Source organism: Anarrhichthys ocellatus, unplaced genomic scaffold, assembly GCF_004355925.1.
Source record: "Anarrhichthys ocellatus isolate YVR2014 unplaced genomic scaffold, GSC_Weel_1.0 scaffold6, whole genome shotgun sequence".
Lineage (NCBI taxonomy): Eukaryota > Metazoa > Chordata > Actinopteri > Perciformes > Anarhichadidae > Anarrhichthys > Anarrhichthys ocellatus.
Window position 1 is genome coordinate 10,273,588 of NW_022280036.1, and position 27,168 is coordinate 10,300,755.

At 40.5% G+C, this 27,168-nt stretch overlaps 1 protein-coding gene across 1 annotated transcript; it reads left to right on the forward strand.

Moving 5' to 3' along the window:
* lmo1 (LIM domain only 1) lies at nucleotides 1-26,500 on the forward strand. Its single transcript, XM_031846452.1, has 4 exons — nucleotides 1-593; nucleotides 14,750-14,963; nucleotides 22,674-22,799; nucleotides 24,180-26,500. Exons 1-4 carry the CDS (start codon nucleotides 572-574, stop codon nucleotides 24,283-24,285), a joined length of 468 nt encoding a protein of 155 aa, XP_031702312.1. The 5' UTR covers nucleotides 1-571; the 3' UTR covers nucleotides 24,286-26,500.
* Nucleotides 26,501-27,168: the final 668 nt, after the last annotated feature.

The following is a 27,168-nucleotide window of genomic DNA, read 5'->3' on the forward strand; positions in this document are numbered from 1 at the left end:
AGTAGCAGCCAAGGCGAGCGCGGCACATAAACTGGGAGAGAGGCGGTGTGAGTTTGCTTTTAGCAGTTGTCAGATTTGCAATTGGATTTGTTTGAATATAGTTGCTGTCTCGGAGCAAATGAGAACGAGAAAGAGAGAATATTAACAGCGAAGCAGAGCTCAGCCGTTCAGTCTGAGCGTCTGATCCGTCCGTGTGTGCACAGTTACAGATAGGCGACACCAGATTTATATCGCTTTTCATTGTTTTTGCCTTTTTATTCGCATGGAATTTATCAAGAGCTACCAACGCTGTTTGATCGCTATTTATTTGCATTGCATTTCAGTCCGGATAGAGGGATCTCGCCGCGTATCTCGCCGTATTCCGTGTCTGAATTATTATTGATAGGAGGAGAAAGAATAACGTGCAGACGGCAATTCATCTTTCCAGGGTTTTTTGGTCCATCGAGGCGTAGTCTAGTCAACCGCGCGTTTCAAAGCTATTTCCAAGAGAAGCTTTGAGCAGACCGAGCGGTGCAGCCTGCTGGAGCCGAGGACGGATCGCCCGGGGAAGGACTCCTCGTTCCTCAGGACGATGGTGTTGGACAAGGAAGAGGGTGAGTAACAGCTCCCGGTCGTAGGATGCTAGAACCTGGGGAGTAACACGGCAAACTACTGGCATTTTACACGTCAAGTGTTTCCCGTCGCCCCGGACCCTGCGCACCCGCAGCCTCCGCTTTACATCAGCTTTCTAAACCTCATTTAGTCACGACAGGCTCCGTGTTTTCGCCAAGGAACTGGAATACTGCTTTCTGTACCATGAAGTTGAGGTTGCACTTTACACAAATAGCCTCCCCACTGCTAAACTGCTGTTTAGTTCGGAGAGAGTTGCATGTTTATTTACAGCGGATTTCTCTGTGGCGTTGTGATGTGTAACCCAGAGTTTGAGGATTCTACTCCGCAGACGCTGCAGTGCATGTGGCTCCTCTTTTCTTTCCTCCTCTAAGTGCTTTTTGCGTCTGTGAAGTTAGCGAGGCAGCCTTTGACATCACCACGGGATGGGAGATGACAGCAGAGTGCTTTTAACTTGATTGCAAATTATGGATAGCACCGTGCAGCGTTCACTCACTTTCCATCCAAATAGGCCTACTTGCATTACTTATCTATTTCAATGTATTTAGGTTAATGGGTGAGGCAATCTAATTCATTTTAATTTAAATCAAACTCTCCACTAATGGTGTCCCATTTTGGATTAAACTGATGTTGAGATGTGCAGTGCGTTTATCACATGCAGGTCAGTGCGTATGCATTTAAATATGTGCACAACATGATAATAATATTCTATAATCAGTAGTGAAGGCGTCATGTGGTCTGAAATGAAGTTATTTTCTGATGTTTTTCTTACTTTAAGAGTATTTTGAGGGTTGCTTTTTTGACCACCTGCTGACATGCACAATGACAGCCTCCACTAACCTTTTATTTGTGCGTTATTTCTCAAAAAACAGTAGCCTTTGCACATTTTGAGTTTATCGAAGAGGGCTCCTCCTCCTCCAAAAGTAATGGATGCATTTGTAACCCAGTATTTACATTTGAAAATGGATATTTCATATCTCTTAGCAGAGCATCCTTTCACTTACACATCTAAAAACCAATAAAAGGATTGCGGCAGAGACATAAATTGGTCTGTCTGGCTGAATCCATGTTGTGCGGCAAATGTACCCAAATTAACTCAACTGTAAATTGTCTCCTTTGGATGTCTGTCTAGCTAAAAGTTCCCTATATGATTCATGATTCAGATTGCTTTTAACAGTTATTGGCTAAGCAATATGGTAAATGTACAAGGTGATGCAAATGGCATTAGTGGGAAAGGATGCACAGGAGCATGTAATGCAGTCAATACTACATTAACTACTGATGCCCAATTACAGAACCAGGGAGAGTGGCTTTTAGGAGCATTAGGACTTGCAGAAAAGCTGAGATCACCTGCTGCTCATTGCCTAAAAGCTTCACCCTTTATTTGCTGGGCCCGACCAGCAGCTCCAGCATTTTGGCCAGGTTGTCAACAGAGCTGCTTGGATCTGGTCTCTTTCATTGTGGTGCCTCTTAGCGTTTATTGGCTCTAAAGTTATAGGCTTGTCAATTCAACCTTCTTGTCTAATGTATCCACTTAGTGCCTGCAAAAATAAAAGCGTCCATATGTGGAGAGGGAGGTGTGGGTCTGTGTTTTGGGTGGCCACATGGGTGTATGTGTATGATTACTGCCTGTTTCTCTTGAGTGAGTCACTGTTATGCCTGTGTGTGTTTGCGCGTGCTGTTAAGTGTTCATATTCCAGTCCTTACGTAGCCCATAAAATAGATCTTCAGTGTGTCTGGTCTTGTGTTTAAAGCCTGCCCTCCTGGTTGGCAACAAAGTAATGCTGCTGAGTGTTTTTGAACTCTGGCGTCCTTCTGAAAAGTCTGCAACAATGTCTGCAACAAGAACATTAACCAGAAATGAACATATGCTACGTGACCCCTTATGTTAGCTCCATTGAGACAATCTGCTTAAACCATTTCCCACTGCAACCATTAAGAGTCGAAAGCTGAACATATTATTTTAGACAGACTGCTGTCAGTTGATCAAACCGAAAATATTTCTCATTTCAGCTTCATGTTGCAAGTATTATCCCATATTAGCCCATATTATCTGTTGTGTCCATCCCAAGTTAAATGCACATTGTAAACTTCTCGCCATAGTCTCAGATGACGCAGTCATTAACTTATAATATGCACTTTCTGGCAAGGCACTGAGTCAGAGAGCACGGAGAAGGACTGTAAATGCAATACAGACACTGCTCTGTGAAATAACCTAATATGCAGGTCACAGTTAATGAATTGCAACACATGTACCAACTCTGTGTCAACATTATATTTCACCCTGTGATACGAAGGTTCCAATTTGCGTCTAATTTGAGAGGAAAAAGCAACTCAGCCATTTTTCTCTCCTTCTTCATACAGTAGCAACTGCAGGAGAAGCAAGTGGGTCCACACTGAAGGCAGCATTTTGCTGAACACTAACACAACAACACTATACTGAGCAGAAGAAATATCCCCCAGCTAATCATGCATTTCTGGTAACCTTTGCTTGTTAATTTATGATCCTGTTATCATCCCGCCCAGTGAAATTTGTACATTCATAAAGCATGTGATTGAAAAGCAACGCTTCACATGAATACAGACTGGTGATCTGTCGGGCTGCTGTAATAAAACTTGGGCTTCGGGCTCCGATTTTTATTTTGAAATAATAAGAATTGCTTCATACTTTACCAGTGTTGCCATGGTAATACTGTCTCGTAGCGATCTTATATTGATTTAGAAAGTGGACAGTAATATTTCTTTTCTGTTATTTGCTTTCTGAAGGTTGATTTCTAATTTCTAGTTGGAGATTACTTTTATATGTTCCTTAAGTATTTTCTCTTTTCCAAAGGAATGCAATGTGCTCCCCTGTATTTGCTATTTTCACAGCTTATTGGTTTGCTCTTATTTCAAAATGAAACTTGCCCGATTCAAATATTGAAATTACGTTTGTTTTTTGTGCTTTGGGCCCTGAACAGTATTACAAACACTTTGCTTCGTTTGCTATTTCTCAAGTCGCTACAGTTTCTTTTAAAAAGCTTGATTACAGGCACCTGCATCGCCTTTGCAGTACTTCAGTCAGGCACATAGATTGTTAAAGGAGGAAGTTGTGTATTTTAAACAGTAGCAAGTGTAACCTGTGCACAAATGAATGCAGGAAAAATATAATTTTCCATTAGCAAACACATAACAAAATATACAAAAACATACCCAATGAATCTTCCCCGATACAGATGTGATAATAACATTATCTACACTCTGAATTGGCATGCAACATTGTTTGCGCCTTCAGTGTGTTATGCTAAAGATATTCTCATTCATTACCACATTTATACAATTTTTAGCTGCGAGTGTTTATTAGCATCTAGTCTGTTTCTGTCCGTCACCACCAAACCTCTAGATCCATATCAGCCCTGATCGTTTCACATCTACGAGTGCTCCGGTTGTCTATCATTTTCTATAATCTTAGTGGAATACAAAAGGTACTGAATTGAGACTTAAGAGACACATGTTAGCAAACGCGCCCACCTGCCTTTGATGTAAATGGCTGCACTCATCAGTGTGGCACAGAAACTCAATTATGCACTTTTGAGCCGTGAGAGAGCATCCCTTATATGATTGTCAGAGGCCACAGCTACGTTATCACATGAATCACAGGGAACGGACGATCCCTGTTGTGTTGTCCAAAGTCGGACCCTTTTATTCGCCCTAATATATTTTTTCCACGTCATGAAGGATTTCTGGTGTATTGTAGAGTTGAAGTGTGAGAACAGTGAAGGTTGCAGAGGTAGTGACGCCACATTGAACATTATATGAACAAATAAGAAACTCAGAGCCACACGGGCATACACACATCAGTCCAAATGTTACAATGAAGCCTTTTACAAAAACCACGAATGTGCTGACAAGTGGAGATGAATCGTTACTTTGAACCCCCTTTGAAACCACCGTGGAGAAACCCAGTGTCTTATCGCGAGCGCTGAGACAAACGCAGACATGCACAGACGTAATGTTGATGCTGCACAGGTGCAAAGTTATTCTTGCGTGCAAAAAAAAAAAAGAAACCCCAATAACCTTGTACATAGTTGAGTTGATAAATATAGCTGTATTTATTAACAAAATGTAATATATATATATAGTTAGTTATTCATCCGTTTGAACCTGTTGGAAGCTTGTGTTACTGCCACTGCAAAGCTGACTCTCTCAAGCTTTTGACTCCACTCATGTTAATGTGGGTGGAAAAAAAACATTCATTGATGCCTCTACAAACACACTTCCTGCAAAAATCTCATCAGTTTTTTTCCACATAAAGTTACTTATTCACCGGTCTACCTATTACGGGCTCTCTGTTCTGGCTTCTTTTTGTCATGCTGATGAGCGCTGTAAAGCTTACTCTTTGCTCTCTGGAAAATAATTTCTCCTTTATTCTGTTACTAAAGGCTTAGTAAAGAAGACAGGACAGATGGGAAAGGGGAATGACATGAAGCAAAGTTCCTGAGATGAGCAGATGTCAAAACTACAATGTCATCAGCTATAGTTCTCTGGCAGCTGAGTGCAGGTGTCAAAATACCCACAAAATGTTACCAAAGAGGAGCTTTTATATTCTACCCGCGGAGTTAAAATAACTTGTCACTTGTGACGCTCTAAGACAACGTAAGCACTTTCTACAGTAAAGGATCATGGGAAATCAAACACATATGACATAAATGACTATTATTATAATATCTGAAGGGTGTTTAGACCCAGAAGAAAGCTGAATGTTTATATGTTTATTTAATTGCTACGGTGCATTATTCATGTGTGAACTGCATCTCAAATCAGAATTGCACTGATGTATTTTAATGGTTCCTTGTATCTTAAAGCAGCCCAGCATTATAACAAGTCTTGTTTAATCCCTCCTGAAATCGCTTTAAAGCAGATACCAATATCGATATTTTGGGAGTTTTAAAAATATATTGACCAATACAGATTCCCTATCAGGAATATATACATATACACACACACTCACATATCGATATATTCCATATTTTACAGTTGACAAATACACTTGTCAGTACTTTTTGGTGAACAAACTACTGTATGTAATGAAGTCACTGTGTCTAAATGTCCTCATACCTACTTTGGCATTTTTAGTTTTGAACGGTCTTGTTACATATTATTGATATATCTGTAATGAGCAGATACGCAATATTTATGTCTGGCTTTAGTGTGCATGTGAGTGTTTGTTCTGACAGGAGTAGGAAGCTGTAAACTGTGCTGTGTTTTGGGGGTGTAGACATGTGTAAAATGTGCTATGGTTATAAATATAAAGTTTCATCAGCTTCTCATGGAATTTCGCAATTACGGGCAAACATGTGGAGCAATCAGAGTAGACAATTTTCACATACAATCATGTGCTTAAGATGATTTAAATCAGGTGTTGATTGGTTTGCACTGGTCTATGTGAAATGTGGGGCGACACTTGCAGAAATACAATACTGCATTATTGTAATGATACAGTTTGAGTTCAGCTATTTGAACTAACCTGCTGTGTTCCCCCTATAGTGCACACATCGCACAGGAATTGTTGCCGTTTCCATAGTTCCTATTTGACAAAGCTCTGATCATTGTTGCTGAGTATTTTTCATTTATTTTTGGCCCTGCCTGTGTGAGTGTGTGGCGCTGAGGATGACAGTGTTGATTGGTCAGTAAAACACTTTGTTCTTGTGAGTGTAAGGAGCAGTACAGCCTCTAGGGGCTGCTAGTGGGGCTTTTACACTTTCAGTCTTGTTTCACTGTAAATATCTTTAGAACACCCATCTCATATTCCCATTGCAGTATTCAGTTTTGTGTCAAAAGTAGCTTTGGTTAGAGCTGTCTGATATTTGTTGCATCTCAGACAGAGATATATAATGAGTTTCCTTTCTTATTCCTGATCTATTCTCCTTCATGTAATGCAGGTTTCCAGTCATTGGATACAAATGCAGTTCAGTGCAATGATTTGTGAACTTTACAGCCATACATTGTTTTAATGTTATTGGACAACTGGTATTTCGTTGGCCTATAACTTGCAGTCCTTCTGTTTTCCTGCACTTTCACGTACAATATGTAGTTCTAATCCAACTTAAAATTACCTTTAGTTGGATATTTTTTTGCAAAAATAAAATACAGTACCTCATGTATTTATAAAGGCCTCCTAAGAGCTTCCTTTTAGGATAAGAATCCAGAAAAAACACCGTAAGATATTAGAGCTATCTTGTTGGTAAATAGAAAAGCCTGGGGTGCCTTCTCTTAAATAAGAGCCAACTTGCTGAGAACTAATCTCTTATTGGATGACCTTCAGTAAATAAAATCTTAAATAGCTAATTAAACTCTGTGATTAAAGAGGGGTAGTTCTTTCTCTCTTAAAGCTAGTAGATTAGGTTTTGGATATTGAAGTTGCTGATTTAATCAGTGCTTAACTGCTTGCAGCTACAAATACAGAGGCAATTGATAGCGGCCATCCACAAACATTCCCACTGAACCCAACATTAACTGAAACTTGTTTGTAAGACCTTGGACCACATCTTTCCAATCACACTTCTATAATTTTATATCATTAGGCCAGTCGTGTCTAGTTGAATTACCATTTGATTTAAGCCATTAACAAGAAGTACTCCTTTAGGAATAAGGCCTGGTCTGTATATTATGAGGTAATATGAAAGTGTTCAAAGGAATTCATTGAAAGCAAGCCATCTTCAAAATGAAATACCAAACGTCATCTAAAATATTCCTTTTCTTAGGAGATTTAGGACAGGCAGTGAGTGATACATAAGACATTTAGTTTACCATCCACCCAATCTTCATGAAGATCTCTCCCCTAACTGCACCCGAACCAACCTCCCTCATTACTTACCCCATCAGGTGTGAGAGTAGGTGCTTGAATGACATTAGAGGCCCAGTGCTGCCAAATAACTGCCCCATGTGGGGAATTTGCATTATTCAAGATTAAAGAGCCTCACACAGTGCACCACAGTATGGTGTTCCTTCTTCCCTTCCATTTTCGACACACTGAGAACCCTGAATGGCACACCTGTCTCCTGGCATATCCTTTGAAATAATAAGTGTGCAGTAATTGCTGGGGAGAGGGGAGGATTTTGTACATCACTTCCTGACCTCATGAGTGACACAAACTTTAGAGGGCTACATTTATTCCTCTCCAAATGCATTTTTAAAGTGGACTAAAAGTGTTTGTGCATTATTCTGTGCCGGATGGCGGAAGGTGGCTGTGACAGGTCTAACGATTTGATTTTCTAGTTTATTTTTTGTCAAGAATCACAAAGTGGCAGATAAGATTGCCTCGTGTATCAAAGTTTCAAAGTATATAGTTTGAGAATAGATGGATTTTTACTTTATTCAATCTTAGACTATTGGGGGAAAAAAAAAAAAGTACTGTATGAGGATTGAAAATGAAGATGCATTCCCCTTCTCAGTTATTGACAGCTTGTAACTAAATGAAAAATGGTAAAATGGCAGGTTTCAAGAACTAAACACCTCAGAGCAATAGCCGACAAAGCCCAACACTACAACAGTCCTCCCTATTTAAGGGCTCGCGTGGGTTTATTTGGGGTAACCCTGCATGATAAAACCACGTCTTTTCTCCTCATTCATCTTACTCCCTCACTCTCATTTCCAAGCCCCATCGCTCCCTCTCTCACTCTGTCTCTGCTGTTGACAGCTTACCTTGCAGAGCTCTAATCTCAACCTACTACTGAGCAACCAAGTGTTGGAACAAGTCGCCTTCTGTAATAATTTGGAAACTGCCAGTTTCATGTCTTTAAAAAAAAAAAAAAAGCTGCAACGAATTTAATTAGAAAGCTGTTGCATATCTTTGTGATACATTTCTTTTAATTAACCCCATGTGAATAAATTAAAAATAATAGGGGGCTGAAGAGTGTGGAAAAACACCCTAATGAAGTTTTCCGTTAATTGGGATGGAGTCTGGTGCCAAACCACAGTGAGTAGTGAGCACCAGGAGCTAACAATGCCTTCTGTAAGCCTCAGAAAAGAGCCCAGGGCCTTCGTGCTGACTTCAAGTGTAAGAAATGCACCTCTGACGTGATGGAAATGACCGTGGGCTGGGAGAAAAGGCAGTCCTGTTCCAGGCTGCTCTGCTGAGACTCCCCATGCCGCGCTTGAAGCTGGGCCAGTGTTATTGCAGCCCTAATGCGGCTGACTCATTTGGAGCGGATCAGGAGTAATTATGGTAGGGAAAGTGGCTGCCGACCGTGGAGGTCAGGACACTTGTAACATGTGAAAAGAGCAATTATTCCAGGAGACAAAACCCTCCCTTATCCTGGGCAGTGCCAGGGTCAATGCAAGGGACGGCTGGGCTCCGTTTCACCAGGGCTTATTAGCCACAGCAAGCTGCAAAGTTTGAGAGAGTGCGTCTTGTTAATGAACAGTCCCCTCCTCATTCGCACCAGCCATGTCTGCTCTCTCTCCCACTTACTGTGGGTGTTAATTATGTCATAATCATAGCATGCATACAGTCCCAGAAATCACCTCACAGACCCCAGCATTCATACACAACCATCTGGAAATGTAGCATGCCGTACAGTAACATAGAAGGCTCTTACAGCTAACTATAAGAAGAAAAAAAACACAGTGTCAGTGTGAAATGTAATATTGACTTGGGCCTTGTAAGAAAATGCCTAATGTGAGAGAAGGAGAGAGAGAGAGAGAGAGAGAGAGCGAGAGAGAGAGAGAGAGAGCGAGAGCTTCTCTCTGTGTGTGCGTGTTCATGCATATCTTTTCCGTTTTCTTCCTGCGAATGTTTCAAACTACGGATAGATACATGGTTCACACAATGAATCACTGGTGTTTATTTTGTTTATCTTTCAGAATACACTCATCAGTCTGCTTTCAACTGGCATGTATATTCCAGCTGATGCTATTAGCAGATGTCTTGTGTTTTGTCTTGGCAATAGGGAAATGTGTCTATGGGCTCAATTACAGCGATGACGGGAGCAGAATGAAAGGGCCTGATTCATGCACACAATGGCACGACATCTGCATGAGATCCCCATTAACCTTAGAGGCAGACACCTTGGCCTAGGGACAATTTTTATTATGCATTTACTGTGGTAGGTGAAAAGTAAAAGGGTGAGGTTTAATAAATCAGCCCCTGCCGCTTCTGAACTGCAGATTTGCTGAGCATTTTGGTAATACTGTGCCAACATAGTATTTTTAATCTTCCAATGTAATTTATTGCTCTTCCTGTAATAATGTAATACAATTTAATTTAATTTAGATTTGAAGATTCATTTAGATGATTCATTCAGTCATGCAGGGTTGACATTCAGTAGTTTGGTAACTTCTGTAGATTCATCATTGGCTATTTATGTCTGCTTGTGCAGGAGTGCTTTGAATTAGTGATGATGATGATGATGATGATAATAACACTTGTTTCAGCTAAATGCAATCATTTGGTAATATAGTATCGAATTTCCCTGAGCTTCCCAGTCTGTGTATGCAGCACGCTGGTGGCTTATTCGCTGCAGCTGGGAGTTGGAATTATAGGGGCCCCTGAGAGGAGGCCCACCCAGGGCCAGCTCCCACCTCTTTGAAAGCCCACCTCCCTCCCCATGTGTCAGGAAGGCTGAGTGTTTCTCTCAAGATCCTTTACCTCCCCATGAACCAGCAAAGTCTGCGTCAGTGCTTTTAATTGATCAACAGACATAACAAAACAAAGAATCAACTATCCCTTTGGCCATTAAGGATGATGCCTGTAAGAGCAGCTGTTCCACTGGGATCATGTGGTGTAGTGAAGGATACCATAAATGTGAGTACATTTCCTTATAATTTGTAGTAAGTTAACATAACAATGATTTGGCAACTATTTTGCAAAGTAATTAATCAGTTCTCTAATGCCTTTTCTCAGTTTCATATACTAATTGAATATCTTTCGGTTTTGACTGTTGGTCGGACAAAGCAAGCAATCCGAAGACGACACCTCAGGTTGTTTGATATTATTTGACAGTCTGATATTAACACTATTCGTAACATTACAGGATATTTTCACCTGTTTACAAAGCAAATAATCAATGAACCCAGAAAACGATTGGCAGATTAATCAATAATGAAAAGAATTGCTAGTTGCAGTCCTACATACAGTAAAACTATGTAAGAGAGAGATTGAGCACAGAAAGATGGTGCTAGACCATGTGGTGCTTCAAACGCAATGAGTTAATCCTGAAGTTCACTGGAAGCCGATGCAGGAAGTCTAAAATGGGGATTCTCTCTCTTTTGTTTGATCCAGTCATCAGTCTGGCTGCAGGGTTTTGTACAACCTGAAGGCGTGAACATGTTTTATTGTTAAAGCAGGTAATAGAGTGAATTCTTCAAAACAGGCACATGATTAACTCTCTGCAAGTCAGAGAATAATAGAAATCATCTAATATTTGATAAAAAAACAGGTTTATTATTAACATATTATTATTTCCTGGTTTTGCAGTTGATGCAATAGTTCAAGGCAATAACCAATCTTCTTTTAGTTGGCATGATGTTACAATGCCTGGTAGCTCAGAGGGACTAATACATGTATACACTACTGTATGCAGCATGATCTGCTAGCATCAGCTCACTTGTTTGCCACCAAATATTTTTGTTGTCAAGTGGGCAAGTCATCTTTCTTCTCACACACTCCTGTCCAGTCTGAGGGCATGTGGTCATTGTATTTGTCTAATTTCAAACATCTCCTTTGGGGCTCTAAAAAGTTCTTTCTTTTAAATCCTTATCAAGAAGGTTAGGAGGACTGATGCGATTCTTTGATGGCTGTAAAGACGGAAGTCTAAATGGGGTAACATAGAAATCGGATGCTATCTTTATAATAGAAAATACATGCTCTGACAGACTGCTTGGGCTGAGAAAAACTAACTGTACATATCCTTGAAAGATACAATCTTAAAGAAAGTAGATGGATGGTAGAAGGGAAAGATGACAGGCCTTTACACACAGTACTAATGGCAAATTAAATTCCCTCTCACGGAGAATATTTGGCAGGGCAAGTGCTGTCTCTCCACTTTGAGGGGTAAAATGCATCCCTTGTTGGAGAATGAATTGTGATGTGGAGAGGCATGCTTTTGGTGACATCAAATGACACTGGAAGGTCAGTGGCACTTGTGTCTGTTAAATGGATTGGATTAAGTGGAGGCTGCCTCCTAGTCTGCTGCTTCCTTTCATAACGCAGCTTTTCTTTCTTGGAGGTGGCAAGCATGTGAGGCTCTGTTCTACTCCACAGTTTCACATAGCGCCGTGAGTGGTGACAGGTGCAAGAAAATGTCTCGTGGCATTAAGGGAATTGAAAAGACATTTACTTTACACACTCAGGTTTTTTTTTTCTGTCACTGCTCTTTGTTTAGTAGGTTTGAGCTAGTGCTTGCTACACTGCTATTAAAGATGTTTTCCAGAGGCTGTTTTGGTGGAAGACATCAAACTTGTGTTTCTTCCCGGCAATGGCTTCAAGAAAGACGCATCAGTTGAATGTGCATACTGGTTTCCCAGCAGACATTAGGCATTCCTCCATTGGGACATCTGTCTTATAGGCAGAAGGGCTGAAGGACCAGGACGCATGCATGAAGATGTGAGAGTCAGACTCACTGCAAACAATGTTGTCACTTTGATGATGCTGAGCAGAGTTTTAAACAAAGTGTGCATCCAATAGAGGGGGTGAGAAGCATGCAGTAAATCCAGGATAGGTTAAGCTTTGGCCTTTTCAAAACCTGATGAAAAACACACACGTGTTAAGGAGTGTGTGTTGGGGGCGGTGGTCTCAACCAATTAGGAGTAGTTCTCAGGAGGTGGAGGAACGACCTTTTTGTACAATTAGTTCTCTTATTTAAAGCAAAGATTTTGAGTAGAATAACTAATTAGGTGTCATAAAAGGCAAATTAAAGCATTTTGTGATCCCCGAGAGACTTGCAGCAACTCCTTTCTTTGTCTTTTCACAAGCTCTGCAGAACACACACATACACACATTTTCTCTCTCCTCATTAAGACTGTTTTTAGTCCTGTAGAAGTCTGTCAGGCATACCTGCAGAGAGCTCCCCTAACAAGCCATGAAATGCAGGTATAGAAGAGTCCACCCTTAACCAGTGTGGCTTGAATTTGAAGCTTTTTAGCTTCATTTACACTGAACATTGGTATTTATAGCAGGTTTTTTGATCCTAATGCTCCAGCTTCAAGGGGTCTGTCTTGGAGAGGGAGGGAGGTGAGGGAGCTGGAGGGCAGGTAGAACACTAATTGATGGCTCCCATCACCGGCACCGGACCAATTAGCCTCTGCTTTCCACTTCTGATAAAGAAATAAGACAGCTAAACGCCACCAGAGCACTTACTGACATATAAACCAAAGCCATACTTTTGAATAACAAGCTCTCCTATTTCTTTCACCTCTTTTTTTAAAAGGGGGAAATTCTAATTATATTACATTCATAGCATTATTGATGTGTGGATGGCCAAAAATTGCAGAGCAAATCTGGATCCAATAAGGTACTTTGTGAGTCCATTTAGGGGTGTGTGTGTGTGCGTGTGTGTGTGTGTGTGTGTGTGTGTGTGTGTATGTGTGTGTGTGTGTGTGTGTGTGAGAGAGAGAGAGAGAGACCGATAGAGAAAGAGAGATACGGAAAGAGAGCAAAAATATGTTTTCCTATTCCAAAGAAGTCTTCTAAAAAGTGGTATACGGTTTTTGTGAAAGAGAACCAACTTGACAGGTTCAGCAGACAAAAACAGTGTCCGAGAGTGAAGCAGTGCCTTGTTACCAGCTGAGGTTGTATTTATCACTGAGCAAACCACAGAAGTTACTGTAAAATGGCAGCTCTCTCTAAAGAATGACCCCTATTCATACTAAACAACACTGTCGCAATTGTGCATACTTTCCTGCAAATGAAATGAAAACAACTTGTAGCTGGCCTCGACAAAATCTACCCGTGCACATCTCTAAAGTGCAACAGTAAAACATTGACATTTTATATAAAACTCAGTATAACATGTCTTTAAAAGTGGCCTTTATAGATACCCACACAAAATGCTGGCCTAACCCCCTGTGATGCAGAGTGTCTGGTCTTTTTTCTTTTTTTAGAGAGAGAGAGAGAAAGAGAGAGAGAAATGTGTTTTGAAAGTAGAGTGGCAAGTGGCGTCCACTGTGTGTTCTTTTAGATGGATCAATAGCTCAGTGTGTGAGAGAGTGTCTTAAGAGCTGTTGTCTTGTGCTTTCAGCTGTGGCAGACCTGTTAGTGCTACAGAGGGGAGCTGCGCGCCCCTGCCTCTGTACCAGCAGTGGCCTGAGGGGGGCTTTTAGTCCAAACACAAATGTCAACCACACATAGACTATTAGTGTTTAGTGCTGTTATTAAATGGACTTTATTTGTCCTTTAGGAGGCTAAAAGGCGGGCTTAAAGGGGACCTGCGTGACAGCAGGGCAATTTGCGAGTTTGGTAACTTAGGCTCGCTCGTTGCAGACACATGAGTACAGATAAGTGTAAAAGGAGGTAAGGCTGTAATGCTCTGAGTAGGGGACATTGTGTGTGTGTGTTTGTGGTTTTTGTGTGCATGTGTGTGTGTGTGTGTGTATGAAACACCGAGAGTGAGTGTATGCTAAAAGGCACTTAGGCCATAACATATCTCACTGGGGTCTGGTAGCAACGTTTTTGTGGTCAGAGGCTTTTTAAAAGGTAAATGTTAATCTATACCAAACAAAGCCCATGAGGAGCTTTTACAGCTGTAGACAGTTGAGTGAAATGGTCTTTGATGAAATGGCAGGTAACTAACGTACTACACAGCTCCCTGTAAATACCACAGTAAGCTAAATAAACATTGTGTCTTTTCAGAAATACACAAGACATGCCCCTTCCTCAGAAAGCTGCTGCAAGTGATCATGTAACTTTTGTATTACAACATGTTCTTGGTAGAAGGAGTAAGTCAGGGCTTTGTAGTCCAATGTGACCTGTGCGCCTATCTACATGGAAGAATGTTTTCCTCAATGCATATGAAGCAGGTAGTCCGTGTGCTGTGGCCACGCGCAAAGGCCAGGCTTAGACGCCTTCGAGAAGCAGCCAGCTTATCAAAAAGAGAACATGAAAAGTCACTCGTGTTCCTGGGCCGTAAATCACTCATGGCTGCTTGTCTCCTTATCACTACAGGTGTGCCGATGCTCTCCGTCCAGCCCAAAGGAAAACAGAAGGGGTGTGCTGGCTGCAATCGCAAGATTAAAGACCGCTACCTGCTCAAGGCCCTGGACAAATACTGGCATGAGGACTGTCTCAAATGTGCCTGCTGCGACTGCCGCCTGGGGGAGGTGGGCTCCACCCTCTATACGAAAGCCAACCTCATCCTCTGTCGCAGGGACTACCTGAGGCAAGCAAGACACACAATCACCTCTCTCCACCCACAACAAACACAAATGCCATGCCATTCCAAGAGCTCTGTGACATGAAAGAATCACAAAGGTTGTTTTTTTTGCCTCCTGGTACCGTTTGCTTTGGTTTCTCAGCATGTGTTTCCTGTGGCTTCCATTCACTGAAACACAGCTAAAATCTAAATCATGCAAAGATTCCTCAGGGGATGCTCCAACACAAAGATATTCCACTGGCAGAAAAAAAGAAAAAACATCTGGGCCATTTTAGGAGCTGTGCGACTCCTTTAAAAAGAAAAAAACTAAATTCTGTACAAAATTCTTGTGCAACCATCAAAGGACGAGTCGTGCTGTCATGATATTTCTGTATCACTGCATCCAGAATAAAAAATGCATAGTCACAGTTTGAATATAAAGTAAGCAGTGGGTTACACTTGGTTGACATTTACAAAAGCTTGTTCTCGTAGCATACCGTACTTAACATTTAATATCTGGCAATATCTGTTCTTGATGAATTTTGAAGACATTAGGAGCTACTGTGGAAAGGTGGATCAATTTACCTCCTCAACAACATTTACAAAAATAATAGAATAACTAATCTAATTTTATAACAATTGCATTATACATTAAAACCCAGTCAAACAGTCTCACTGCTACTGACAATATATGTCCATTAAGATAAGTAAAGTTCAAACCCCCACATGTTTGTTTTTACTGTTTTTCATATTTTTATCATAATTATTTCATCAACACAGAATGACTCATGAAGTAGACTTGCTGGCTCTTGTACCAGAGCTGTAGGTTGTGAGAATCCTCCAGGCTTGTTGCTTCATCAGTGTCATTGGCTCTGTATACCCCCTTCAGATGCCCCTGCCATCTGCTTGTTAAATTAAACATGACCATTTCCTGGGCGTTAAGTCACATTCCCAATGAGATCCTACCATTTATCTGTGAGGGAATCCCCCAGGGGCCGACTTAGGGATGCCGGTGCCCTAGCCCCCCCCCTTTAAAACTCCCTGTCCTGCGCTGCCCTCCCCCTTTCCCCTTTCCCCTTCTCTTTCTGCCTACTTGTCTCCTTACTCCCTCACTGATACCTCCAGCTTATTGCTACCCACAAGGTTTGTATCAGTTCCATTATTCTAATTTAGAAACATTCAAAACAGCAGCTATCATCTTGTATCATTTCTAAAATCCAAACCAAAGTGAACCTTAATCAACTTGGTTTTCTCCCTACCTCACTCATGGATCTCCATGACATTTTACTTACATCTCAGCTTCTCCTCTGACCTGGACGAAGCCCGCAGCCCACTTGAGAGGTGCTTAGGGACGTAACGTTGAGATAGGCCATTAGCATCCATCAGTTCCCACCTACACTTAATGCTTTTAAGATGCAGTGAGAGGTCCACTAAGACCTGATGTTGCCCCCAGAAGGGGCAGATGGTGCAGATGAGGTAATAATAAATGGCAAATGACCAAGAGAAGGTAAAAATGATGAAGCTCAGAGTTTCACTTGGTAGAATACATCTGCTGAAAGGACAGCAGCCCCAACCCCCGAGCTATAAGTGCCTAACTGGCGCTGTGTAGGGAGAAGGAAAAGCTTTCTCACACATTAGACCGGCAAGCTGTGGAGGTCAGAGACGGGATGAAAAACTGAGAACGACATGTGAAATCAAGAGTTAGGAATACTAAAATAAGAATAAAAAGGAAAGATGAGGAGAGAGCTTTCTGTGCTCCTCTGTTGCCCCGGATCACCTAATGAAATCCATCCCACTCGCCTGCTCTTCAGCCTGCGACAAATGCAGAGTACTTAATGGCTAGAGATGCTTGAGATGAATTCTATTATGGAACAAATTAAAAACCTTGCCTTGCGTACGAGAACAGGCAGTTTGAGAGACCAGAGTATTTGAAAGTAGGCGATGCAGTCTTCATCCGGCACTAGTTTCCTTTTCATTCCTTCTTTTCTGTATAGTAAGACGAAGGCTCCACTCACCTGCTGTAATGAAGTTAAATCTGTGCACTGAATTAGCCTCCTGCACTTCATTAAAGACAAGCGGGTGGATCAAACACACTTTGGTTATTTCCCTGAGTTTGGATCCTCGCCATGCTCACATTAATTATTATAGGAGCTCCATCTGTGATTGTCCTTCAGTGGCATTAGCAACTTATTGAATGCACTCACGCTTTCCTGAACCTTACACTTCAACGCACACAAACCCTAAAATACACACGTACCTTAAACAGCGTCCTCCCCTGCCCTCCAAACCACTGCACCAACAAAAACTTCAGTTTCTTTCACTTCCCGGTATCAAGAGAGTCTTTTTTTTATCAACTCGGCCACACTCTTTCATTATAAATGAGAATAATAGATTAATTAGGCGTTTCCTTTATGTCTAGGGCCCAGGATCGCTCGACTTCACCAGAGGGTTGACAATCTAGTCATGGTGTGATCATCAGGACTTGAAGCCTGAAATCATTTAATCCTCTATTTCATATATTAGAGAGGACATAATAGTCATCCACTTATCAAAATGGGGTATAATTAACTGTAAGAGGAAAACGTTTTCAAGATAATGAACATTATAAGTTATCCATAAACCGGTGAAATAGCAGGGAGAAGATGATAGCTCCATCTGGATGTGACTGTTTTTCTAATCTGTGCTCTCCTTACTACTATAGTAGGTAAAACAATTGCTCTCCTCCCTTAACAGTTGCTCTTCCTCTCTGAGCAAGATAGATTTGAACCCGAAAGGTTTACACTTTCAAAAAGACGCAACTGTTGGGGAAGGTCAGAACATGCGATGCATGCATTAACAGATTTCTCTTTTATGAAATCTGACTAACTCTGTGCAAGCTGTGAAGTCTCAAAGAGCTCAGAGAAGAGGTAGAAAACTTTAAGAGCCACAGCCCAATCTGAGGGAAGCAATACAGAAAGGCAGATGATGCACTGTAGGAGCTTTAAGGGTTTGAAGTTGGCAAAGCAGCAAGTTGAAAGAACTTAAGAAGGCCCTCTTTTCTCTGAAGAGTGATTGTAATGACTCAATAACAGAAGCTTCTTTACATTCTTGCCATCCAACTCTGCTCCCAACAACCCACACCAGCACACAAAGATACATTTTTAGCTACTGAAGAGTTTTGCAGTTCCACTGTGTTGAAGATTGCAGGAGGCAGGGATTAGGCAGCGATACATGTTGGCGTATAATGCATGTAAGAGCTGACATGAGAAGTCATATTGATTATTTACGGACCTTAGAATGGGCTATTCAAAATTAATATTTTTTTATTTGGTTGGTAAGAACTTCAAACTAAAAATAAAATGCAATTATTAAATTACACAACAAGACACTATGCATATAATTAGATATAAGCTACAACAATGATTACTATGGATCCCATTATTAAAGCCTGTCATCTGAGAGAGGGACTTTATAATTCAATATTTGAATGTATTATTAATTATTTAAATCACATTATTTTAAACAGCTGTTATTATGATAATCAAAATCATTTCACAAGCAAAATAATTCTGAGGTTTAGCTTCTCAAATATGAGAATTTATAGTTTACTTATGTCAAGTGTGATAGTGAACTGAATATCGTGGACTGTTATCGTGTCCGATAAGGCAAGAGAATAGAAGTTGTCACCGGGGCTCTGTGATATTTTTCACGATACTACTAATGTCACCATGTTGCAGCCCTACTGTTATGTACTACAAAAGGGCTTATACAATATCTGAACAAAGATGATGACTTTTAGAAGTTCCTAAAAATAAATAGCCAGCCTACTTTCACTTTCCTTTCCAGAATGTCTCACAAGTTGTGGGGAGCAATCCAAATCAGCACTTCTGACCCTCTAACCATTTGAAATAAACCACAGAAGTGTCTACTTTTAAAGAGGACTTGTTTTGCTTCAAACTGTTGACTATCGACAAAACTCGATGGGCTCAGTGTATTATGAGCAGCACTGAACAATACTCTCATATTTTCCAGAAACTCAGCATTCACGCTCTTGTATGAATATAAATCCTGAAATATTTTTTTTTCCCACTTTCCTTTTGAGAATATTGATTTATTTAATCCAAATGACCAAAGAAATGGAAGTGCATGAGCCACTGCACTCCTACAATACAGGACATGTGTCAGAACAATACATGGTAATTCTGCAGAAAATAGTCTATTCAAACAAAATAAAATCTATTGTAAATGAAATGAATGAATGTTTTTCAAAGGTAATCCATGATTTATGAAGGCACTGTTTCAGTGCTGAGAAGCATATCATGTTTTTAAGTGTATATTGTACTGTACATACTGTGTATGGTTTGTATAGATGACACCATCTCTATAGATGTTTTAATTACAGTATCGTCCATTCTTCAGCACAAGATGACCCGGTCTGACCTGTTCATTTGTTGGCTCCCACTTTGCTTTCAACGGCTTGAATCTACCTAATTGTGTGTATCTATTTTACTTTGCATTCTGGCATCTGACAGCAAATCCCTCGACCTTTACATTTTCATCTCAATCGTGTTTCGGTGTGAAACATTCATTGCTTGCTATACGCAGCACCATTTCAGCTGTTACTCATGAGACTGCTGCAGTAGTGGTTCAACTCCGGTTGCTTTTGGCTTCATAGGAGCACAACGAGAAGAGTGTAATGTGTTTGAACAGTTCTCTCAGGCTGTAATCTCCTCTTACCACAAAGAGTCCAATTAAGCCATATGTTGATACTACGCTATAACCCAGAAACATCAATTGCTGGCTGAAGAACTCTGTGAGTGGGAAACTTTCTTACACTCCAACTCTTAACGTTATGGTGAAGATGTAAGCTCTGCCAAATTTCTGCCTGTGATAGTAAATCACAAAACAGATAAGGAAGTTGTGTTAGCATGGAAGAGGTTTATCTCTTCTTGATTTGAAGACTACCAGGGTGACTCAGAGGAACCGATGTCAGTTTAGAGAATATGCCACAGTCCTGTTGCTTTATCTTTACTGCGCATCCACCTAAAAGGTGCGAGGCCTTTCTGTGCTATTAGCAGAATACTTTTGTCTCACTAATCAAAAGAACTACAGACTATCTTCTACAGATGTCAGCCTAACAAAACAAAGACATTTTTTTGTTGCAGTTGGAAGTTATTTTACAGTTCAATGATGGTTCATTGAAGTTCACATTCAAGTTTGATGAACACAAACCGCAATAGTTGTCAACTACTCACTTGTGTTAGAGTGATAAGATATTTTGTTCATTAATAATAGCCTTATTTCTTCTTCATCTGTGTTTCAAATGATCAGGTTTTAGTCATATACAAGCCTATATTTGATACACGTTCGTTTTCCACCACAAACTTCCTTGTGGCTCAGGAAAATCCCATCTGTGCTGTGTTTGTGCTTCGTTATGGGGTAAACTACTTAGCGTGATGATTTCATCACCGTTCAAAGTGGGTGTGGATTTTTTTTTAAATATGGGTATTTACCAGCAAAGGGGGGGGGGGGGGGGCTCTTTGTTATAAATTTGTAGTCTCTATTCCCAAACTGAAAACAGATAACCTATAGTGACATCATCAGGGTTATTTTCTCAGACTCCACAAAGCCTCTACATTTGGTAGATTGTCCCTTTAATATGCCATGACATTTTTTGACGACAAAAACAAGGGAGGGTATGCAACTAGTCACTTCTGTTTATTCCTGCTGAAAGCCTTTAGTATATTTGCAGTCATTTTTCTTGAGGGAAAAATATTATTTCTTAATATTATTAAGTAGTAATGTTTGTATTCTGACAGCTTTTTAAACATTTTCAGTTTTGCAAGTCAATCAAAATAACCTGTATTTTTGCTAGACTAGTAAAAGTTAAAATGCAACATACCTACAGTAGCTGGGGTTGCATATGTGAACAGCAAACAATCCTTTTGTTTCATGATAAATGGGAAGAGAGGTTATAGGCTACACACAGGATTTGGATCACTGGTTTGTAGAGAATATAAATATACATGTAGCTGAAAGGTAAAAACTAGCCTCAGGAGTCACACACTACTTTGACTGAAGGTAGAAGTGTCACCAGCAAGCTGGGCTTCCCCACCAGGTGTTTTCACAACCTGTATGTATCAAGTCAGCACCATGTCCGCAGCCCAGCGGGGTGTATAAGAGAAGGGTTAGAATAATCCTACGAGCTTTTACAGGGGTGTGCATGTCAGACTCTGTAAGTGGCCGAGGCTTTCTGGGCTCTTTTATAGCCTCGGTTCCCTGAGGGAGAGAAAAAGACATCACCGTGTGACCCTTCGGTCCAGTATAAAGCTCAGGTGTGGTGTAAACCTGGAGCAGACCCTCCTGACTGTCATGATGACACAGGAGGTGTGAGATAGTGGGTTATATCTAACGGGAATAACTAAGAAATCAAGGCTGCCAGGAAAACCTACATACGGTAATGGAAACCAGGAGCACTGTAGCACTGCTATTTGGCCAATTCTTGGATCAATACTGAATGTGTTTGAATCTTTGTGCAGAGTGCCCCATAGATGGCAGATGTCTACTGGATGAGAACAGGCAGTGTTTTACTGAAACAGTAACCAGTTGTAACAATGTCTCTGTTTAACACCGTGTGAATCCCTCTCATGGAACATAACAGCCTTTCTCCCTCTGTTTCTGTCTCTCCTGCTCCTCTGGGGCAGTGGCCCCTAATTAGAAGCAGGGCTGCTGGATAGACGTTTTCTTTAACAAGGTGAAAGCAACTGAATGGGACTAGCATAAACAAGGCAGAATATCAACACTGTGACTCCTCTGTCTGAGCCCTACAAGTTTGGGGAAAAAGTGTTTAACATACTGTTGGAATGGCAATCTGCTGTTGCCTTATCCCCTCTTGCAAAGCTGCGAAACGGTTCCTCTCCTCCTGCAGAATATATAAATCTATCTGTGCTTCAGAATCTCCAAATTAAACATGGGGGCAGGCGCTTGGAAACTGAAAATGTAAATCAGAACTGGGAAAAGCACTTGAGGTTCCTTTGCTTTGAGGAGAAAAGAGATCTACACCAGTGCCTCCCTTGCTCTGTTTGTGACCTTTATCATGTGGCTCCTATAAGCCTAAACAAGCCGTAGCGAGGTTTGAGCATTGAGTCTGTTCACAGTGAAACATTTAGTTAACTCTTCAAGGTTACATCTCCCATCACTGTCTCAGGCTCCGCTCTGAATGAAAGAGGGAGATGGTGAAAGAGATTGAGACCAAATCCTTGTAAGAGAAATCTTTTCAACTTATGACTACATTATAGAACGTAGCCTCTTGTGCAAAAATCCAGCTGGCTTTGGTTGGAGAAAGGCCTCATTAGGTATTTTAGTTATGAAAGAACACAACTTTCAATGATTTAAATGGTTTGCTTCAGACTTGTTTTCATGCTTTTTGTAATGTGCAAGGGAGGAGGGGGGGGGGGGGGGGGGGGGGGGGGGGGGGTTCTTTGAAGAAGGAGATTAAAACCATGTGATTGTTTTAATTAGATCATTAGCCAAGAATTAAGATCTATGTTTGTAACTCTCATTAACAAAAATACCAAGTGGGTGCCAAGAAAGATTTGTGCATTACATTCGACGTATTACGATTTTGCCCTCTTCTCCCTTTCTTTGCAGCATTTTTCTTCTATTGTTCTTGCTGTCAGTACATTTTTGTTTACTCCCTTATTGCATCAAGGTAAAGGGAAGGTGGGTTAATCGCCGTCTGTGCTCTCTGTCTTTCAGGCTCTTTGGTACAACGGGGAACTGTGCAGCCTGCAGTAAACTGATCCCAGCTTTTGAAATGGTGATGAGAGCCAGAGATAATGTTTACCATTTGGACTGTTTTGCCTGTCAGCTTTGTAACCAGAGGTAAGAATGGGGATCATAACTGCACAACAACATCACCTTTAAAAAATTAATTTAAAAAAACATTAATGGAGTGTTAAAATGGCCAAAGCTTTTTGTCCTATTATATATTTACAGACCACCTGACAAGTCTAGGGAAAAAACTTGGATTGCTTCCTGTGTTGTAAAAATAAAGGTTGCTGTATTGCATTTGTAATGCCCTGCTAATTATATCCCATTGTGACACACTGCCAGCAGTTTGTACTTGTTTATGGCTAAATCTGTAAATCTTTTTAGCCAGAGGGACGCAAAATTAGCTGTTGTTCTTTTGCGAGGATGTATCTGAGCTACAAAAATAATGTCGTCCAGAGGTGTGTCGCTGTATTAGGGAGCATGGCTCTATACATGTGTGAATTGGTTATTCCTTGGCGATATGATCTATTATGAAATTGGAGTGAGCACAAAGCCCATGGTGTGATACACATAGAATATGACATACCCAAATATTGCTTTTTCCCATTAATATACTGTCAGTAATGGCACCACTCTGGAAGCAGAGAGTCCTTTGCATGCTTGTCAGGGGTTCTGTGACCCTGTTCCTCCACACAGCACAAGCCCATTAACCTTCTGCAGGCCAGATTCAGTTACCATAGTGAACACCTGCTATATGGGAATTATGACTGCAGTCTCTCTTCTCAGCTGGCAGACATGAAGCCAGGTCTCATCTGGCATCGTATTGCCATGGCCATGACCGTTTTACCAGCCTGGCTCATTACTGAAGCTAAGCTAGGCTCGGCTATATTCTTATCTTCACTCCCCTTCAGTCACATTATGGAGCCGTCTCCACTGTGTCACACAAACAAACAGCGGCACAGAGGAGAACGTCAGTAGGGCAGGCTGCTCTGTGTTATTTTTCCTCCTCAATTGACTCTGAGACTTCAGAGGAAAAATATTCTCGAGCACTGGAACCAAACTGGTGTGTGAAAAAGCTAACCCTATGGCAGAGGAAAGCTTGGAAACTCCCGCGGTGCCAACGCCATTTTGCCAGGCCAGGGAGAGCTGACCTGTCTTTTATCGGGTGCCAGTGCTCGTGTCTGCTTTCTTTGAAATGATAGGGTTATAATCCACTTTAATGTGAAGCCTTACATTTATGATGACCATCAAAACGGGCTTAGAATCTGACGAGGCACAGTGCGTCAGGCAAAACATCCCGAACCAAATGTGTGCGAACAAACAGAAGCATCATTACCTGCTGATCTTAAATGCAGCATTTTCTGTGCCAGAGCAGAGTCAGTCAGCCAGTCAACACACACACACAAACACCACTTTGTCATAATGCCAACAGTAATCATGTTTGTGTTTTTAACAACAGTTGTGCCTTTGTTTGTTTTTCTCTGCCAACAGGTTTTGCGTGGGGGACAAGTTTTTCCTAAAAAACAACATGATTTTGTGTCAAATGGACTATGAGGAGGGCCAGCTGAATGGAAGCTTTGAGACACAGGTTCAATAGTTGGAACCTCATGGCAGCAACAATCGGCTCCACACTTTACACACCAGATGGATGTTCTGCTGCACTTGGAAAAAGACAAGCGTATGTCTGCTTGCCTGCAATACTTTTTAAGACCCCTTTATCAGTCCCTAAGGACTCTATTGTAAATGTTCAACTTTTCGCCCCTCCCACACCCCAACACTGAGCAGTTACAAATTTTGATGTACAGTTGTGCCTGCTTAGCTGAGCACTGTATTGCTTGTATGTTTTGTGAAATTTGTTTCCGGTTGGTTTCATTTTCCTTTTAGAAATGGTTCATTGGAGGGTATGTACAGTCTGTTTTCTCTGTATATATAAACTGGAACATTTATTTTATGAAATGTAATGCAATTTTATTACTAGTGTGAATTAAAGATTCTTAAATGTTCATAGTGAGTTTTTTCTCTTGTACCAAAAACCAAAGTTGTCGGAGGAAGTCGGCCCATGTGTTGATATGTAATCATGTCTCCAAAAACGGCAATGCTAAAAAAGAAAAAAAGCTTTGAGAGAGAAAGATTTATTTGAAGTATTTCTTCAAAACATGATGCAACAAAACAAGTTTTATTACATTTTACAGAGTTCTGATAGGATTAGAAATGCTGTTTAAAATGAACTACATAAGATTTTATTTGGAATAAAAGAATGCTTCTCCAAACTGTGTTGTTGTGAGCGTGCAGGTGTCATGAAAGCGAGTGAGTTAAGCTGAGCGGCTCTCCGTGATTCATGCTTCATTAATTGTCATCTGATTATCGGGGTGAATTGGCCAGGAAATGAAATGCAACAGCAAATAAATTAGAGAGAAAATAAATGCTCATTGAGTTTGAGCTCATTCAAACTCGTCTGTATTAAAACAGTACTGTTCCCAGAAGACTCTTGTTACTGGATCTGTGTGACACTGTCTGTTTAATTGATGTGGTTATTTATGATACACACACCAAAAGCTATACCAAGTCTTCTGGAGCTGTCAGATATTTAGCTGATCGTTGAAGTGATAATTAATTTCAATGACTTTGCTAATTACGTGTAGTTGTATGAATTAACCCCCTCAACTCTAAACTTTTTAAAAAAATGATACTGGGTAAGGGAACTTTGAAAATGATTTTCTGCAAATAAAACAATGTAGGTGATGAACAGTCACATATATATATTGATTAGTCGGCTCAATGCGTACCTGTAATTTCCTCCAGAAATATCACACTCTTACAGATCTGATTACCTTAAAAATCCTAAAAACATGCAAGAAAGGTTTATGACTGCAGGGTGACACAAGTGTGCTGCATTCTTTATAAGACCCCTTTCGATTTTAGTTATTCTGCTCATAAATTACACTGTAGTTTATTTTCGCTTTGGGCAACAAGAAGCCAAGCCAAGTATACAATTAGTTATTAATAGGGATGAAACTAACAGTTATTTATTTCACTATTGATCAATCTCCTGATTACGTGTTAGATTCATCGATTAATTGTTTAGTGACCAAAATGTGAAAAAGTGTGCCTCACAATTTGTCAGAGCACAAGCTGAAGTCTTTAAATTGCTTGTCTTGTCTGACCAACAATCCAAAACCTAAAGATGTTAATTTCACAATGAGGTAAAACACAGAAAAGAAGAAAATCGTAATATGGAATAGTGGGAACTACTGAATGTTTGTCAACTGTTTGAAAATATAAATGTTCTGTTGATCAGCTACACAATTAATCAACTGATTGTTTCACCTTCAGCTTATTAAATTTAGCATTTTTTAGAGCCACTTTGGGTCAATTCGAATTAATTCGGCCACACTAAAATCGTTATACTGCCAGGTTCCTTACATGGTGAAACAATGGCAGCTAATTACTGATAACAAACATCATTCTTTTATAGGGAGAGAAAAGAACCTAAGCAGAAAGCAAACGGCTTGGAAAAATGAACAGCTGCTAGATCACAACATCCATTCTATTTAAGTTCAAGTTCAGTAACAGGTAATAAGCCACACATCAGTCTGGACGGAGGTCTATAGCCTTTACGTTTGACCGTGAAATCCAAATCACTATTACATCACTATTATTTAATCAATGTGATGTTGTAAAGTAACTGGAAAACTGTATGATACAATATACCTATGAACAGTGTTTGTAATGCTGTAAAGATCAAATCACTGGTGGGGGTTCATACCAAAACACAGGTTCTACATCATGCCCACATGTATAAATGCTCAATAAATACTACAGACTAACTTGGAATGTATAGCATACTGAATTTGGCTCAGCTCAGGGGTATGAAAAAGGCCTTCAACAATTAAAAAACAATCAAACCTCCACTATTATTTATCATTACTCGACATAGTATTCTTCCGTTATGGTGAAAGTGGGCAAACTTCAGATTTCAACCCATTTGTGATATTCTGTAGACTCTTTTCTACTAGCAGGACACAGAACAGCAATATTATTTGCTAACACATAAATCAAATGTGCAAAAAACATTAATTAGAAATTCATTAAAAATTGAGACTCACCGGCAGGTGTGCAAATAAAGGATTAGGTAGACATCAATTATACTACATAAGAGAGCATTTTAATTGCAATTCCTGGATTGATTTACTGAGGGAAACAATCAGGCTCCGTGCAATGTGGCTGACTGCTCATTTTCCGGGAAAATAATGATGAAAACACCTCACCAGGTAACACTGTCCGCAGCTGTAAATCCATACACACATATACAGATTCAGAGGCGTGCATGTAGGCTTATATACCTACATGCCAAAAAAACACATTTTTAATACTAACCATATAACACATGCATATGAAGAATAAGGTAGAAACAAAGAGATGTGCACACACAGAATTACAAAACATGACACACACACAGGGATCCTCACACACATACACA